The sequence below is a fragment of the Saccostrea echinata genome, unplaced genomic scaffold (assembly GCF_033153115.1).
Source record: "Saccostrea echinata isolate AGI-Se365-2 ecotype Australia unplaced genomic scaffold, CSIRO_AGI_Sech_v1 ptg000009l, whole genome shotgun sequence".
Lineage (NCBI taxonomy): Eukaryota > Metazoa > Mollusca > Bivalvia > Ostreida > Ostreidae > Saccostrea > Saccostrea echinata.
In genome coordinates, this window is record NW_026889758.1 from 23,206,962 (window position 1) to 23,227,500 (window position 20,539).

The 20,539-nt window shown below is 31.1% G+C and overlaps 1 protein-coding gene across 2 annotated transcripts in view; it reads right to left on the reverse strand.

Annotated features, from left to right (window-relative positions):
- Positions 1–15,039, reverse strand: part of LOC133182064 (centlein-like) — a 35,863-nt gene extending 20,824 nt beyond the window's left edge. Inside the window, exons 1-7 of one of the 2 annotated variants that reach the window (XM_061316775.1) lie at positions 14,927–15,039; positions 13,388–13,452; positions 13,130–13,218; positions 9,668–9,796; positions 9,403–9,487; positions 738–788; positions 351–432 (exon numbers count right to left, since the gene is read on the reverse strand). In XM_061316775.1, coding sequence (XP_061172759.1) covers positions 351–432; positions 738–788; positions 9,403–9,487; positions 9,668–9,796; positions 13,130–13,218; positions 13,388–13,452; positions 14,927–14,945 — 520 coding nt within the window. In that variant the 5' untranslated portion in view covers positions 14,946–15,039. The remainder of the gene's footprint in view (positions 1–350; positions 433–737; positions 789–9,402; positions 9,488–9,667; positions 9,797–13,129; positions 13,219–13,387; positions 13,453–14,926) is intronic. The other variant, XM_061316776.1, reaches the window with a different exon arrangement.
- Positions 15,040–20,539: the final 5,500 nt, after the last annotated feature.

The following is a 20,539-nucleotide window of genomic DNA, read 5'->3' on the forward strand; positions in this document are numbered from 1 at the left end:
GTCTTACATTATATATACATACATGTTTCTTATATTATAATATATATGTTTCGTAATATATTTGGCTTTAGTGATCATTGCATATTGTGTATCAGTAATTCAAAAAAAAAAAGATCTGGATTAAAATTGCCAAAGTGGTAATGAAGTTCTATCAGGACAAAAAAAGACTTTGTCCAGAAATTCAATTAAATATAACTGTAACTTTGAAGTGTTTGTGAAAGATTACTTTGAAGCACCCATTTTGAATTTCAAATGTTTGATCCTTTTGGATTTTGAATATGAAAGATCTTTTCCCTATAAAATCATATTTCTTATTGAGTGAATTATTATAATTCAGAATCTACAATTACCACTTTTATCCTGAGATAGATTCTCCACTGTATTGCGATGCAAATCTCCGGAACTTTTTTCTCGTACTTCAACACTTCTCATCTGTAAAATATATTTATTTCTCTTAGAACAAATAAAAATAAATTTATAATGGACCTGATAAATGTAACATAACTGTTATTATATCTGTGTAATACAATTATTTTACACCATATTGTAAATTCAAGTAAAATGAAACAACACAGTCCATCAACTATAGTGATAAAATGTAAAAACAGCATTAAAAACAAAATTCTAATGAATAAATAATTTCAATGTTAATTCATAAAAAGTGGATTTTTTCAGTAATTTTTTGAACCTTCACCATAACATGTAACCATAACAGATACACAGCAAACTTGTGTTACCTTCCACGAAAACCGTGGAGGAGGGGTGAATACAACACCCTGTGCTCGCAGCTGTAAAAAACACGGGGAAAGCTCTCAAATGAAATTTACAAGTGCAAATTAAAATCCCATTATCTGTAACTGGTTAGGAGCAACTGCAGTAAACATGTTTACAATAAACTTATGCAATATTCAAAGTTCCAGTCAGAATCACAATTTTATTTTTTTTCTTTTGAAAAGAAATTGTAAAATCCTGTTCATCAGTGAATCTTGGTATTGAAAATTTCTAATTATTGAAATAAATTCTTCTTGATGGTTATGATAATAAGCTAAATTCTGTTATTTAAGAAATTAACAAATTGAACCTGCACTAAGTAAGGATGCTTGCATTTTAATCTGAATTCATGTAGCCCTGCAATCATTGAAAAAAAGGATACACTGTATTTTTAATATGTAAAACTAAGATACCTTAGTCCACATCATCCCTGCCAAGTACTTTGAACAAATTTAATTCTACACCACATGTGTATTTGACAATGTAAATTTGTTTTTAGAACATATCTAAAGGTTTTTTTACCTTATATATTTCTTTGTAAAAGTTGGACAATTGTGGGCCAATCTATGTCATAGGAACTATGGTCTGAATAAACTTAAAACTAAATTTTATGAGTATGCTTTAATAAAAGTTATAATATTTAGCCCTATTGTTGTTGAGAAGAAACTTCTTAAAATATTCCCATATAATATTAATGTAAAACTTTGGACTTCCTTTGTGGCCTCATCATTGGTTTAAACAAGAAATGTTTGAGAAACACATATGCTCCTGTGTGGTAATATTAAACAAATTGTGTTTGTGAAACACTGATGCCCCTCTACGGCAGCTCATGGCAACGGTTAAAGTTTCTCACATACAAGTCAAACTCCAAGGTCAAGATCAAGAGATCAAAAATGTTGGTACCAAAAAAAAAGGTCTTGCCACAAAGAATACACCTGTGGAATATGAAATCCCTTGCAGCAACCATTGAGAAATTATGGTAAAGGTTAAAGTTTTCAAAAGTAGGTCAAACTCCAAGGTGAACGTCATGAGGTAAAAAATATTGGTACATGTACTTAAAAAAAGATCTTGTCACAAGGAATTCACATGCAAAGTATGAAAGTCCTAGCACCAAGTGTTCAGAGGTCATGGCCAAGGTTAAAGTTTTACAAAAGTAGGTCAAACTCCAAGGTCAAGGTCAAAAGGTAGCACCAATTGTTCAAAAGTTATGGCCAAGGTTCAAGTTTTTCAAAAGTAGGTCAAACTACAGGTCATGGTCTCAAGTTTTCAAAAGTAGGTCAAACTCCAAGGTTAAGATTAACTAGAAATATGTCCATAGGACATGAACGTCCCAGCCAGGGTTCATTTGTGATGCAACATGAAAATTTGTATTAGTGTATGAAGTTTGATTATCTTGAACAGTTTCTCTAAAACTGAGTTTTATACATTGTGACAATAAATAGTAAAGTCAAAGATCATTTGGAAGGTCAAGGTAAAACAAAAATGGACAAAGTTGGTAAATTCTCACCAAATAATGTATCAGTGCATAAGATTACATAAAAAATATCTTGAATTGTTGAAACTGAGCTAGACACAAATTTGAGAAAAGTGAGGTCAAGGTCAAAGGAAAGGTCAAGGTCAAAAAATGTTGATGAAGGTGGAAAGTTCTCCTCAAAGTTTGACAAAAATATCTTGATTTGTTTCTTTGAAACTTAGCTAAACATAAATTTGAGAAAATATAGGTCAAGATAAAAGGAAAGGTCAAAGTTGAAAATGATGATGCAATTGAATAGCTCTCATCAATATGTATAAGCATATGAAGTTTGATTAAAATATCTTGAATAGTTTCTTTGAAACTTAGCTAAACACTGATTTAAAAAGGAAAGGTCAAGGTCAAAAAAATGTTGTTCTCATCAGTATGTATCAGCATATTGTCAATGTGGTTCCAAATTATCATATGTCAAAATTTGACACTTTTCAGGAGAAACAAAAAATGTTTTTATTTAATTATTTTCAAAGATCTAACAATTTCACTCAATATGATTGTCAGAAATAGATGCTACCGCATCAGATGTAGAGTATAGCAGACATACGATTTCTTGTCTCAAGAATTATGGTAAATTCACGAAATTTCACAGAAGCTGGGGGACATTAAATCTCATTCGTTTGTCTGTCCCTCTGTCAGTCACAAAAACTTTGACCTTGGTCATAACTATTGAATTTGAATAAGAAGAGATAGGGCTTTCATATTTCACTTGTACATTACCTGTGACAAGACCATGATTTTTACCTCATGACCTTGACCTTGAATTTCGATCTACTTTTAAAAAATTTTAACATTACTTTAAATTGGTCAAAAAATTTGAATGAGAAAAGATAGGGTTTTCATATTACATATGTATATTACCTGTGACAAAACCATCTAAATATATTATGATTTTTGACACTGACCTTGAAGTTTGACCTACTTTTCAAAAGTTTTATCTTTGCTTATAACTTTTGATTGAGAAAAGAAAGGGATTTTATATTTGACATGTGCAGTACCTATGACAAGATGTTTCTGAGCACGCTATGATCTTTGACCCCTTGACCTTGACCTTCATGTTTGACCTAATTTCCAAAAATTTATTTTTGGTGATTACTTTTGAATGACATAAGATAGGGCATTCATATTTGACAAGTGCATTACCTATGTCAAAATATTTCCAAATGTGCTATGATATTTGACCCCATGACCTTGACCTTCAAGATTGACCTAATTTTCAAACATTTTATTATTGTTCCTAACTTTTGAAGGATCGAAGATAGGGCAGCATTCATATTTGACACGTGCATTACCTGTGATAAGCATTTCCAAATAGACTATGATTTTTTACTCCATGACCTTGTACGTGAAGTTTGACCTAATTTTTAAAAATTTTAACATTGCTGATAACTTTTGATTGAGAGAAGGTACGGCATTTAAATTTGACATGTGCTTTACCTGTTTCAAAACCTTTCAGATTGTATACTCTTGTTTTTGATATTTTTTTTTTTTACATGTGCATTACTTGTGACAAGACCTTTCAGATTTTATTATGATATTTCTCCTCATGACCTTGATCTTGAAGTTCAATGTAGTTTTGAGAAGCTATAATTTTTGCCATAACTGTTATTAATTCAATAATTTATGTTTTTTTTTTGTATGATGCACAGACAAACAAGACAGTTACAATAAGCCATAAATAATGGCATCCCATCCACTAAGACACCGAAAGTGGGGGACCACAATTCTTTGAATTTGCTAGTTTGTCCTAAAATTGCTTAATAATGTTTTGGTGATCTATTAATCTTTTTAAATGACTTCCATACATGAACACAAAATGTTTTAATTTGTTTTCTGTTTTGCATCCTTCCCTCGTCAGCATAACTAAGTCATACAACAACACTAGTAATAACTCGTAAAATGAAGAGTTTACAAACATTTATTAACAAAATTCAATACTATAGAGCCACAACATCAAAAATCTGTTATCTCAAAGTCGATGGGACCGAGAAAAGACTTCAAGATATCTAAAGATTTGAGATATCATGGGCAAAATACTTAAGTAATAAGTGGTTGGGACTTCTAAATTACTTTGACATATCCATGGTATTCGAGATGTCGGTGTTTGAGATACCAAAATTCAACTGTATTTATATACAATATTACAAAGAGGTTCTATTGAATATTGTTTATGGAGAATTACAGTACTGAATGACAAATTTTGAGTGATAATTTTTGCATTTCAGAGAGAAGAATTGAGTGTACCCTATTATGGACAATTTCTGTTAAATTGTGTTAAATTTATGTGGAATTTTGCAGTTCTAATGAAATAAAAAAATTTCAAATCATTTTTCTTTTATATTTAAGTTCGAATAAAAATGCAAAATTGCAAAATAATACAGAAATTAAAATTCCACAATTCAAGCATCAAATAGCAAAAATTTTGATAACTGAGGAAACATTCTACATAAATGCACAATAATGGGATTCACAACAAGAACTGTTTACGAGTAAAAGAAAGTCACTAAACTTGTGCATATTTCTCACAGACCAATAAAAATTGATTTATAGTATATGGTGCGTGTATTGGAGAATTCTGTTTATTAACAATGTACATCTTACATGTACTAATTAGCTAATTAGCAACTGATCACCTCCTAGAGATCAGAATTAAATATTTCTATTTCTAGTTTAAAACCTCCATACAATTTACATCTTAGTGGAAGCAAATATTTTATTTATTACAGCTCATACCTAGAAATATTTACACATAATTCACACCAATACATGTATAACCGATCATCTATATCTGCAAGCACTATTTTTTTTCTTGTATATTTAATTATCTTTTCTATTTTTGTTTTTGTTTTCATTTTTCTTATTTGAAATTTATCATTTTATCTGAAATATAAAATATCATCTTTACTGAAAAGGAAAACTCTACTGGAAGAAAATGTAACAGAATTTGTCCCACACACAAACTGTCTAGATTGAAGTATTATCATAACAAAACTACAGGTCACCAAATATTGTGGAGACAAATAAGAAAAAGCAATAATCAGAGACAGGAATTTCCGGGGATGATTTCCCACCGCCTTTACAAATGAATTATCAATCTTGCAGAACAATTTGTCCTCAGTGTTAAATCAATCTTGGAAATTCTATACAATAAGGACCCCTCTCTCCTCTAGCTAATCCCATAGCCTTCCAACCGAAGAATACTTGAATTATTCACGTTTCATTTGCAGTAATTTGTCGTAACATTTATGATTACAATTTGTCACCCATGTTGATTTGCTCAATTAGAGGCATGCAGAGGGGATTTGTGTTTGTCATACATGATTTGAGACTTGTCAACCTCAAAACCCACAGATTTTGATTTCTGCTGTAACATTAGATTTCTATCTTGTGACTCATGTTTTTATTGTGACAGTGTACATTCATTTTTTGGTTACCTCTTGACAATCTCACATTTCCCACTTGTGTGCTTTTATATAGAACTCCTAACAAATAATTTACATTTTATGAATCAATGTAATGTGGTGTCAAATTTTAATACTTTCCGATCAATCAGCAATTCATCAATCTGTATGATATGTGACATAGTGCTAGGCAAAAATTGACCATTCAATGCTCAACTGTATAACTTTATTTTTGGTGCCATTAAAATAGTTTGGTACTATGGTACATGTAGTATGAACATGTGTTACATGTATAAATATCATAAAGTTTATATTCATGATAATCATTGCACATTGATCAGAAACAAAATACATTAACCTTCAATGTCTTATTTTGAAACTCTATGCTGCATATTTGACATTGCACTGCAATAAATATGATCATATTTTCTGGATTCCTATGTCTCGCTTTCTTATCAGCACAGCCATCAACAGTTGTGTGATACGGCTCTGTCCCCCTAGTCCAGACACACTGCTGAGAAATTCTAATTAGCCCCATCTCATTTCTAGCAAATTAAATCAACATGAAACAAATGGAACATATAATGCAATTATTTAAGTTTATGTGCAAATTTTACGCACTTCAACCTTACGTCCCCTAAACATGAAATATACAAGGACATTCTGGTCCACAAGTTTCCTCTGAGGGGACTGCTGATAGCCAATCAAACAAATTGAAGTTGACAGTTAAAAAAATGACATCAAACAAACCTAGGTTCATGATAAGCTGGACATGAAATGATTCCAAAGGAATTTTTTACTTTTCCTAATTTTCTCTCTCTCTCTCATGTCTAAGTCCCTATTGAATTTCCAGGAAATAGAATATATTTTCTGCTTTAAATGTTTGTGTATATCTATTCTAGAGTGACATTGATAAATGTCGTCTGTGACTTTGGCATTGTATGTTAGTCCCTGAAGATGGCCATGTGGTGTGCCTTCGGTCTTCAAACCACCCCCCTTTACCTACCTTAGTTCTCTCATTATTATATCATATATATATGTATATACATTTTCTACTTTTTACCCAATAAATATGAATAATTTCTAAAAATACTTGTTAATCTATTGATTTCTATTTGTATTGTTTTAATCAGAGGAATCTAAATATGACTTAGCTAAAGTTTGTAATAATTATCTACATTCTACATCCTGTGATCCCCCCCTCCCCCCCAATTAAAAAAATTGTGTAATTGCTCCCTCTCTAACTCTTTGTGTTAGTCATGTAGATTTACTGCTGACAGAATAATTTTGGCTATCTAGCCACCTAGCCAGGAGACAGAGGCAACACAAAGAAGAGCCATACATGAAAGTATTAATTATTATATAACCTAATGAAATAATTACTGAAAAGGAGGAAGGGCTGAAGTTATAGAAACTATCATGTTAAAACAGACCATATTTCTTACTTTAAGACAATATTTACTTGACATTTAAATATCATGACCTTAGTGTATATGTTACTGTTTAAGCAAAAAAAATGATAATTGTAAAAATTAAAAAACTATATAAAAAAAAAAATTTAAACTATGAGTAAGTTAATGCCAGATTCGATTCTGGAATTTCAGTGCTGTGTTATCTAAATTTTATAAATTAAAATACTTCTGTCATTTAATTGCACTTATTATTGATATCTTCCCACAAATTAATGCAGAGTAAATTCAAAAGATAATTTTTTATGCCATTTAGCAATCTACATTTTACTGGTATTCTTATTTCCATATTCTCTTCACTCAGATGATAGTGAACAAAGTCTGTTGACAGGATGAAAAAAGGATTGTCAGAGATGAGGGTGTGACACCTTAGTCACCTCTCCTGGACCTGATAGCATCCACCCCCCTCCCTTAGAAAAAAAAAAAACCTCAATAACACCGCTACTGCTGTGATAGCATCAGTCAGATTGTCCCCTTTCAGCATCAGAATCTTTATCTGTAACAGTCAATGATAGATATACATGATGGACTTCTAGCACCAAAATGTTGATTTCGTTATGGATTCCCCCCTGGGGGCTAATCAGCTGATGACCTACTGTTTACATATGTCAAAGCTAAGACTAAATGTGTAGAGTAAATATCTGGACAGCCATATTATGCTAGCAGTGAAAGTGCTCAGAAAATAATCTGTGAGTAGGTGTAATTAAATCTTGGGATCAAACACGACACTCTCTCTGTAAAATATACAGAGCCAGCAGCACAAACACGACTTATACACAAATGCTTACTCTGATCTTCTGAAAGTTGAAATTAAATATGGACCATTATAAATACTGGATCCTTTCATGAATATTCCTCAAGATAAAAGGAACATCACATGGGTGCATCTTAGTTTACTGAACTTATACTAATCCAAGTCTAATTAGATGTGATTTTTTTTCCTTTCTCACAAATTTAGAGCTTTTTTTCTCACTCAGAATAAGACTGCTGACTTCCATAATGGATATTTATTGTTGCAATTCTAAAATCTGGGAAAATTTGCCAAATCTTATCACTTTGTAAATACCATGTTCTTAACCAAATGACAATTCGAAATTCAATAAATTGCTACATTAACAAAACAATTGTGACATTTTATGTCATCATAACCAGAAGGAGATGTATTTATACTGGCCATTATGACAGAGTTTTTTTTATTAAAAATTTCAGGATCTTACAACCAACGATACTATGAAGAAAACCCAGGACAATTGATTATCGCAGAGCATTCCTTCTCTGCCCTATCAATGTTGTCAGTGTGACAACTTGAAATAAATGTCTGGAAATAGACTGAAAATAAGACAACAAATTTTATGTCATCATAAAATGTTACGAGTCTCTTTATTTGTTATGTAGCCATTACGGGTTTAATGCTAATCCCAAAGACAAATCTAAAGTAAAACATTTTCCTCTGTTATTAGAGCCACTGAACATAAGAGATGTCATAAAGAGATAGATAAAACTGTAGTGTCCTTGAAATACTTTTTTTTGGCTTTTCTAATTTCTTATGGGGTGAAGGAAAATTTCAACAGTATTTTTGATGCATTCAGAATACATGTGTATATTTCATGTATGACATACATATGCATCTAAAGGTAAACTGTGTTATTGGATATTGGATTGTGTACATTTGACTTACCTAAATGCATTTTTCTCAGAAAAAAATCATTTTAAATTTGTAGATAAATCAACTCTATTTAATGTGATTCTGTTAACTGAAGTCTGAAGTTGATAGTAAATTAGTTACCTTTTATAATTAAAACTCATTTTTGATATAACTGGGGTGGACAGATCCAAGTTTAAATATATATATATATATATATATATATATATATATATATATATATATATATATATATATATATATATATATATATATATATATATATATATAAGTACTGATGGAAGCATGGATACACTCTAACATATCCCTGATTGTCAACATACATGAATTTAATTGTTTAAAGTCACTCGAAAAGTTTAAGGCCTTAATGAGACAATAAGATTATGTATCATATTTCTGTGGCATTCTTTCCACTTTCCTTCTCTTTAAAGAAACATTTTCATGTTTTAGAGTATTTTTGAAACTTCAAAGCTAGTATCTATGGCATATTGTAATATACAATGTGTGTTGCTGGAGTAAAGTACGGAAGTACTTAACATATGCTGCTGTGTGCTTTTGATCAGTAAGGTTTACCTGCATCTCAAGTGCTGCATTCTGATCCCGTAATTGGTCAATTTCTTTCTGAAACCTCCGAAATTCCTCTTGGTGGTCTAACTTTCTGTTATAAAGACACACAGTGTTCCATAACCCATTATATCATTTAAATGAAATTACTTTCACAGTACAACAAAAAATTATTAAATCTATCTGTTTGGTGAGATAAATAAATCCCTTATTTTCTGTAAATATATGCACATAGAACATTAAAAAATAGTAAGACTCAGTAAAATCCACTTACAATGATGCTATCTCTCCTAGCTCTTGAGATCTGTGAGTCAAAAGTGTTTGTAACTCTTCTATTTTGTCATCTTTCATCTGTAAAACCTCAAGCACTTTCCTGTCTTTGATTTCAGCCTTTTCTTTTTCTCTGAAACATTTTATAATTGACCATAAGTAAAATAATTCAGTATAAACTACGATGCATTTCCTTGTTTTTTAAAGGTGAATAAATGATGAAATATCTGGTTTGGTCAAATTACCATTTCAAGGATAATTACATGTACAAAATAACCTCTACATGACAAAAATATTTTTATAATTTCAGATTAGAATGTTTCCTACAATAGGAACCCTATGACAAAGAATACATAAAACATTATAGTATGTATACAGGTCAAGGCTGGTGGGTATATGCATACATTTTACCATTAAAAAGAACAAAAATACATGGTTTGTTATCACACTTTCTCACTATGAAAGAATGACTGTCTTGTGAGTGAACACATTAGCAAAATGTTAAGAGAGACATTTCTGATCCAAATATAGATACCAACACTGTGTCAAACTTGACCCAATACAATATACATCACCAGGACCTAAATCAAAGACAATCGTGCATGCAATCACTATATAATCAATACACCAACATCTCCGACATTTTAGATTTCTTTAAATGTAATAAAACATTCCCATTCTCCAACAAGTTTCAATAAAACATGAAAATGACATCAAAATCAAATTACCATGAAACAGGATAATCTGATAAAAAAGCAGTGTGTCCCACGACGAAGGGCGGACGTGTAAGAAGATGGCAGTCAGAACATGTCATGTGACGGGTATCTATTTCTTGTCTCACATTTTCTAATTAATCTTCTTTGGGATGTGAATTTTTTATGGAAACAGTAACTTCCCTCTTATTTAACATTGTCAGGCAATTCTGTATCTCAAGACAGACTTAATCTATTGTAGGAGACCACCATTTCTGCTGATGTCATTGCCTTCCATTTTTATAACAATGTTTTTGTTTTCAATTTAGAGTAATTAAAAATGTGAAAAAACATGAATTGTTAATTATAAATAAAATCATAATAATCTCTTTGTCGAAGAAAATTATTAAACGGCTTCGTTTGGCCCTTTAAATTCTGAAAAATGAAAACTGCTAGATTGCAGTTGACAATGCTTTAAGGACATATGCAATGTAGTTTGAACTTTATTGTCTTTTTCCCTGGAGTCGAAGAGTTCCAATACTTAAAGGAACTGTAAGCTATATTTTAATGTCTATATATGCTGTTGTACACTTCTTCTAAAACAAGTTTGGATAAACAAAACATCTAGAATATATGTTTAGTAATTTTTTGTATATTCTTCATCAATTGATATCTTTTTAAAATCCCTGGTAATATGTGCTGATTTTTTGTCTACGAATATCTGATGGCATATAATCTTAAATAAAGGATATCTTGAAAAATTATCAGTAGGTAAGGTACATTGCATATTCTTTGTTGAATGTATTTAAATACAGGTCACATTTCAGTTAAGATTCAAAATTACTGTAATACATCAACTTTAGCTTATTTTCCAATGCATGGACTCTCAGAAGGTATTCTCTTAAAGAAATAAACTCATTTTAAAAGTTTCTACTTTATACTGAAGTTAAAAATGCACATAGGAAGGCAATCAATTAAGTGATCAATCACATGGCCATCTTAATATGCATAAGTTGAGCAAAACTCCTTGAGATGGACTAAATTTACTGAATATCAAGTGACATAACATTTTAGTAAGGAAATCCTAGGATAAAGTCTTTGCTAGAATTTTATTTCTGATCTACAGACTGTCAAAAAACCACTGAAAACCACTGAATATCCCAGATAAACAACATAAACCTGATATTCATCACTGACTTTTCAATTATTTCCTGTTTCATACTTTTCAGACACTGGAATTGTTTTAATCCTTAAGTGGTCTAAACACTCAAAAGTTTACTTATTGTAAGCCAAGTTTTTCTTTTTTAGCCATAATGATAAAGTTTCTGTAGATCAAGTTAGCACAGATTTATCCCCCCCCCCCCCTTTTCAAAAGAAAAAAAATTCTATGAAGTTTTTAAAAAGAGGTCAGTGGGCTTAAGATTCCATATGAGTCTCAAGCAAAAGCTCTTACAATTTAAAGTACATACATACATAAAACAAGCTAATTCAGGGAAAGTGTGTTTCTCACTTCAGAAACTAAAGAAAGGGAGAAGACCTGAAAAAATGCAGATGGAGGAAGTAAAAAAAATTGATCTTGACCTTTCAACTTCTGGCCTTTAAGTCAATATATGTCATTCTTATGTTAAACAAATCCATGACCTTTTGTTTCCTTGCAAAAGCTTACAGAGAACTAAAAGATCATCTGAAAACTATGGATGCAATATATGAATTTCTGACCTTTGATCTATTGACCTCAAACCAATAGGGACCTTTTTTAAGTTGTATTAATTAAAGGTATAAAATTAGATTGCAAAATCTCAAAGAGAACCTAAATTACCACCAGGAAGCCATTTTGTGCAAGATATGAATTTCTGAACTTGACCTTTTGACCTAAAAATCAATAATTGGGATTATATAATATTTCATTGAAAAAGATCAAGGAAAACTAGTTATCATCTGGAAACCATTTTTGCAGTATCTTATTATGAATTTCTGACCTTAACCTTTGACCTTTTGACCTCAAATCAATAGTGGTTTCTTTAAGACATTGAGATTTAAGATATAAAATTTTATTGAAGAAGCCAAAAAAATGTAATTTGTTTTAATTCCACGATGCTAAAATGTCATGAATCGTTACAAGGGTATAACAATGGTTTTAATTTCACATTACATGGGAGTACCTTGTAACAGATAAGTTATTGTGAGATCTGACAATCTTTTTCACTATGGGATAATTTCACAGAAAAATGATAAATCATGAACATAGTGAAAATAAAACCATCATATTAATTTCTCAGTGTACAGTACATCACTACAATGATTGCTTATCAATTGGACAATATGTTGAATTTTGTTTCCTACCTTGTGTATTTTTATTATTCCGTACAAGGCCATTGTTTATTGAGAATACAGATTTTCCTAGTAAATTAACTTGTTGAAAACTTCTTGTTCTTAATAACATTTTTTCCAAGAAAGCTTTGGCCTTTGGACCCTTTTCTGTCTTAAATTGGTCCCTGGAGACTTTGTTTGAACAAACTTTACTTCTTCTACTTTACATTAAGACTTACTTGACAAAAAAAATACCCAGAAATGACTTCCTCTTTAAATTTTTTTTATCTTTATCACAGTCTCAATCTGGCCTTGGTGACCACGGTTTAAACAAACTTGAATTGACATTACTTGAATTTTCCCTGAAAATTTCAGACTGGTAGTCTACATAACTCTGAATGACCAGGCAAAGTAACTTCACTCTGAATTACCACTGACCAGGCTGGTTGCCTTAAGTAACTCACCTCTGAACAACAAGGCTGATTGCCTGGGTGACATCTGGGTTAGCAACTTGTAACTTTTTCCATAAAGACCAAACAAAGTCTTTGTCATTCTGAAAGAGAGGAAGTATAATTATCCTTACTGGAACTTAAACATCCTCAAAACCTGCATACATGTAATGTATGCAATGATATGAGTTCTCTATACCTTTTGATTATCAACAATATACCAGCTTTACTCACATCTATAATAAACAAAATCTATATTCTGTGAAAGTTTACCTGGCACTGACGAAGATCTTCCTGTAGAATTCTGTTTTCTGACTGCAGCCTACTGATTTCATCATCTATGAAACAAAAAGCCACTGAAATCACTGTTAACTTCAATTTTGTATATGATGTATGGCACATTCAAGTACCAAAGTATCAAAGTCCAAGATAACTACTTGCCTATTCACTGACTGGAGAAAAAATTGCTATGGGGGACTGTCAACCCTTCTGGCAAATGTTTATTTCTAGAACACAGTCTTTTCTTCTTTTTAATATTTTAAAATGTAATTTTGATTTTATAAGATATTGTGTTGCAACAAGAAAGAAACAAGAGGCTCATGAGGCATTTAATTGGGCCACAATGCTCATCTTAGTAACCTTGACTCTTTAGAAGATTTTAAAAAAGATTTCCCCCCTCTGTTTTCCAATAAAAAAAATAACAACATAATGTGGCCTAACTCAGCCCAAATTAGTCATGACATAACAAAACTTAAGTTCAAAATTCTTGACTGATTTCCTCTATATTCCCTTTTAAAATGACCCCTATTATGGCCGCATCCTATTTCCAGGGTCCACAGTGATTCATTTTGAAAATGGTTATCATGGGTCCACAGGACCCCTCTTAATGACAACAATGAGTTCCATGCCAAAATCAGTGCGTCCAAATCCAAGGGTACCGCATATTTCAGATATTACAGAGGAATTTCTGGTGAAATATAAAAGAGCATTGCACGAAAGTGCAAATGTTTTATTGTAGCTGTGAGTGGTTTATACTAAGTCTTTTACTATTAATTGTCCAAGTAATAGTACATGATTTTGTGTCATTAAAATAATATATTGTCAACTGTACACTTTGGTTCTAATTGTTAGATCGTACATTGCATCAGTCATAAAATGCACAGAAGCAGAATGAAGTAAAGAAAGTTTAAGAAAAGATGAAAAATAGTCAGAAATAAAAATGATTAAATTTTATACTTCTTAGCTTGTAAAGGAAATAATGAAAAAAAAATGATACAGGTTACAGCTTAAATATAAAGGTATAGTATTTGCTTTAGAAATGTTCCACAGTATAGACATAATCAGTGATAATCAAACGAAGCTATCTAACTTTCAAATAATTTTCAGTTCTGATAATTGCTTGTTAACTGCAATTGTGAAATCTGACCTGTTGTTGACAATCTTATACCTGTTAGAATTGTTCATGCATATTGCTTAGCACATGGATATGATACAATCGGTCAAGTTTTGAATCAGATTATACCAAAACAATTTAAAATAATACATTTCCTTCTATAAATTTATACATTGGTATGCACATTTATTGAAATAATGCGTCTTGAGCAAAATTTGTGCGTAATTTATACAGGACGCAGACCAAAATGAATCACTGGGTCCATATTTCAAACAAACTTGAATCTTGCGCTGGGACAATATGACATTTTCTACATCAATAAGTATCACAATATTTGAGCCACGATTGAACAATTGTAATTTTTTTGATATTTTAATTTGATATAAATTCAAAATGTTAAAAAATCAGGATTTTCATACTTAGAACTGAGGCATTCATTGTTATTTCTGCTTCTCTCCTAAAATCAAATATTTCCTGACCAGTGTTTCTCCATTGAGGTATTTATCAGTGCCTCTATGATCCTTCAGTTCTGTAATATTAAAGAATGCTATTAGTGAAACATTTAAAAAAGCACAATTTCAGTTCAAACTTAAATCCAAATACACACTTCATTAATGTTATATTGATTTAAACTTAATGGCTGTAGGAAGTGAAATTTTGTCAAAAAATGGTGAAAAGTAGACAAACTTTAAATCATTATGACGAGGTTTTGTTACACGAACTTGAAGAAACATGTTTGAACGTCTGTGGTCGGCGCACCGGATACTTTATAAATGCTGTCTCTGGCTTCACTAATGCTTATTGAAATAATAATTATAATTTAAAAAAACCCAGATACCTCATGTCAAAAATAGACCACATCTGAAATAGCCACTAAATCTATTTTAACTTGAGTTTCTGCATTCATCCAACTACCGGAAGTTTTGAATACGCGCTGCTCTGTTTACTATCGTAAAGTGTTTCAATAATGTCGTAATATTCATAGTTTAGGAAGTGAAACAATGCGGTTATTTTTCTGAGAGTTATTTTTATGGGGTGTTACAGTTGTTGTAATCAGAATTATCGAGAAAAAAAATCAACTTACAGATTTGATATTACATGTACGACTATCGTTAGGCGTAGAATTTGGCGCCTTATTTCAACAGCAAGGAAGATCTGAGCAAAATGGATCAGTCGCTATAAGATGACAAAGTGATGCATAAGTCATATCTGTTTTTTTTTTTAATTTCCACGTAAAAACAACAATGGCTTAAATTATTGAATGAATAGTTCAGACCCAGTTTGAGGTGAAGCCCATGGCTTGTCCAGAGACAGGATGACAGTGCCTTACCATGCTAACTTGGGTCAGACATATATCATGATTTATACTGTTTATATGTCTCTGCTTGGTTGAGGATAGGGTTTGTAAGATATTCTCTAGAAATAATTGGTTTTCTCGGCACATTATAGTAAACTGGCCAAAATAATTGATTTGTTTAAACCTTCCCCGCCATACCCTAAAGTTACATGCATAGGAGCTAGAATTTATATATATATATATATATAAGGGATGGCAACGAATATTCGAACATTCGAATATTCATTCGATGAGTTGATATTCGAATACAAATTCAAGTTTCGAATATTCGGTGTTTTTCAGATTTCATAAAAAGAAGTACTGGGAATAATAAATTTTGATTAGAACAGTACTGGAATTATCCTTCTTTAATTTACTAGCGATCAATTTCGATCGCCTGATTTCTTTCACAACTTTCTTATGTTGTAGAATTACTAAATTACATGGATTTTGTTTTGAGTAAGGTGTCAAAGAATTGTACAATAATGCTTTATGTATAATACAAAACGTACTTTCATAGTTTTTATTAGTTAAATACGATCTGGTCTAGAATCGAGGACAACAAAATGAAAACCTTCTTAAAATGTCTAAAAGACTTGAAGAGTATATTTATCAAAACAAATTTAATTGATCATTCAAATGAATGTCCAATAGAATTAGACTGTAATTAGAATGTAAAAGTCCCAATTTCAGAATAAATGATTATATCTTGGTTTGTACATAATTCTGAATTTTATATTCATTATCGGAAAATTAGTTAATTACCTAGGAAAATTGACTATGGAAATATTTATTTATATTTTAAAAACATTGTATCAAAGATTATAATCATATCTCTTATTAGGCAGATAATTGTAATTTATTACACTTATTGAAATCTGAACAGTATACCGTTATGACTATCTTGCCTTTGGTAAGGCGACTGGTTCCTCAGTTGGAGCTACTATAAATACATATGTTTCATTTGTAAAAATTATACTTTTCTACATTTAAATCAATTATTATTATTTCTTTCAAACATTGACAAATATCAAATGGAATTTCTTATTGTTCAACTACAAAAGTCTTCATACAATTTTACTTCCAATATAGGTATACCTACGCTAAACCTTTCATGAGAGTATGATGCATATTTAAAATAAAACAGATTTTATTTATTTTATCCAATATTCGAATATATTCGAATATGAATTATTGACAAAATTGACATCCTTAATATGTATATATATATATATATATATATATATATATATATATATATATATATATATATATATATATATATATATATATATATATATTATATATATGTATATATATATGTATATATATATGTATATATATATGTATATATATATATGTATATATATATATATATATATATATATATATATATATATATATATATATATATATATATATATATATATATATATATATATATATATATATATATATATATATATATAGCTTTTTCAAATGATTTGAATATCAGAATTTACTATTGAACATTTACAATAATTTATTATACAAACTGAACATTTTGTTTGGAAAATAAATGTTTCAGAGTTGTGAAGTATATTGTTAGCTCACCTGAGCTGAAAACTCAAGTGAGCTTTTCTGATCACCTGTTGTCCGTCGTCCGTCTGTCGGTCCGCCCCTCTGTAAACTTCTCAAGAACCACTGGGCCAATTTTGACCAAAGTTGGTACAAAGCATTATTGGGTGAAGGGGACTTTAAATTATTAAAAGGAAGGGGCCAAGCCCCCTTGAAAGGGGATATAATCAAAAAAAAGACAAAAATAGGGTCTGGTCATTAAAAAATCTTCTTCTCAAGAACCAATGGGTCAGAAAAGCTGAAATTTACATGGAAGCATCCTTGGGTAGTGTAAATTCTAAATTGTTCAAATCAAGGGTGGGGACACAATGTGGAATCAAAGTTTTACATTGAAATATATAGGGAAAATCTTTAAAAATCTTCTTCTCAAAAACCACTGGGCCAGAAAAGCTGAAACTTACTTGGAAGCATTCTGGGTTAGTGTAGATTCTAAATTTGTTCAAATCATGACTCACGGGGATAGAGTGTGGCCACAATGGGAATCAAAGTTATACATTGAAATATATAGGAACAATCTTTAAAAAGCTTCTTCTCAAGAACCACTGATCCAGAAAAGCTGAAACTTACTTGGAAGCATTTTGGGGTACTGAAGGTTCTAATTGTTTAAATCATGATCCCAAGGGGTAGGTTGGCACCACAATGGGAAATCAAAGTTTTTACATTGAAATAAATAGGAAAAATCTTTAAAAATCTTCTCAAGAACCACTGGGTCAGAAAAGCTGAAACTTACATGGAAGCATCCTAGGGTAGTGAAGATTCTAAATTATTCAAATCATGACCCCCGGGGATAGGGTGGGGCCACAATATGTATTACAAGGGGAAAATCTTGTAAAGAACAGCAGGGCCAAAGTTACTCAGGTGAGCGTTGTGGCCCATGGGCCTCATGTTCTTTATGCCACCCTTGAAAAAAAGAAGGGGGGGGGGGTATTGCTTTGCACCTGTCAGTCGCTATTTTAGTTGACCAAGTTTTGGAACCTTTTGCTTTACAGACATCAAACTTGGTATACTGGTTCCCCATGAGAAGATGTTTCAGGTGAAAAAGTCAAAGATCAAGTGTCAAACCACTATAGATTCTAGACATAGGAAGATCTTGTCCCTTCAATATCTCAAGAGCCATTTGCTTGACAAACCTCAAAGTTAGTATATTCAGTTTGGTTCCTCTTAAACAGTGGATGATCCCTAATTGATTTTCATTTTACAATTAAGGGTCAAACTGGACATAGGAAGATACTAACCACACAATGTCTTGAGAATCCCCTGTTTGACAGACATCAAATTTGGTACACTGGTTTCCATTGAGGAGTAGATGACCACTGTAGATTTTGAGGTCACAAGGTCAAGAGTCAAACTACTCTAGATATAGGAAAGTATTGACTGCTCAATATGTTCAGAACCCTTTGCCTGACAAACATGAAACTTGGCACACTGGCTACAGTAGGAAGTATATGATACATGTTGATTTTGAGGTCATAAAGTCAATGGTCAAACAACATAAACTCTTAGACACAAGAAGACATCGTTAGCTCAGTATCTTGAGAACCATTTACAGACACTAAATTTGGTACACTAGTACCCTTTAAGGTCAAGATCTAGTAAATGAGTTTAGACCATTTTTTTTGGTGCTAGATCCATTATGACTTGATAATTGATTTAAACTTACTTTTTCCCCCACATTATGGCTATAATGGAATTATGTAGAAAATGATGCATTTTCATGGAATTCAATTATAAAAAACGTCAAAAGTAACCCCAATACCTATATATATTCAATTTAATATCATTTTAAGAAAGAGGTCAAGAAGATGTGAAAAACCTGTTTTCTTAAAGACTGTAGGCAATATTCATACATTTCCTTTGTCTGAGATGGAGAAAACTCCCATGTTCATACCTGATTTCTTCATTTTTCATTGAAAAGGGCAGTTTAAAATATGTTTTTTTGTTGAATTTACCGGTATCTAAAAATTCTGTCCTGATACACCTTAATTTATTAAGCTATAATTGTAATGGATTATTAAAGGAGTTCGTTTTTTAAATTTTAGGACTCTGTAGGAACTTTTACTAGATCTTGACCTTAAGAAGTAAATTATCCTGAATGATATTGAGGTGTGATAGAGATCAAACTTAGTACATACCTTATATGTTTGCCCCTGACTAGTAGATGACCACTGTTTTCACTATCATTACAGACATTCTATATTTAAAGTTGTTCTCATTTTAATATCGCCACAAATTCACAATTTTGGAAGAGGCACTGTTTGTTTTTTTTCTTTATGTTAAAAAAAAAGTAAGTGAGCATTCTTTTTTTCTGATTTTGGCTTTAATTGAAATATGAAAACTGTGTTTAAAATCTATGGAACAAATTTTAATTAATCTATTACAAGAAATCTCTGTGACAAATCTGAATTAATTTTGTTTTGTATTTGATTTTGTTTTGTATTACAAGAACGTTTGCATGTCTTATTGCAATGGTAATAAGAATAAAAATTACTTAAAATTTTTATTATCCTATTTATGAGACTACTCCCCTCCCCCCCCCCCCCCTCAAAGATTTGTCATATTTATTTATTATAAATATCCATATATGTACACTCCTTTACAAGATTTGAATCTTGATTTCTTTCTCTATGTGAAGTCAGAACCTCAAGACCATAAACTGAGAAAATACTTAAGTCAGAATATCAAATGAGTAGAACTTTTGAAATACTTTTGGAAATGAAAACATAATTTTAATTATGAGTTTGAGTTTAGATATTATAAACTCATGCAACTTTTTAAACATGTTTGTTCGATAAAAACAGAGATCTTTGACTTAGGTCTGCATGTTCTCAGATTATGGTCTTGGAGCCAAGATCATTCACTAAAAGTTATGAAAGCTAAAATCAGAATTAAAAAAAGAGTGCTTACTCACAAATTGTCAAATTGTAAATGATCAATTTTCAGACAGAATATAGATGCTTCTGATAAGCGTTAGATCTGTGATTATGGACCTTTACTACTTGGATTGTGTGGTGTTCGGTGGTTGAGAACTGTGATTTCAGAGATCCAGATGACATTTTTGGTGACAATAAAATGTACAGAT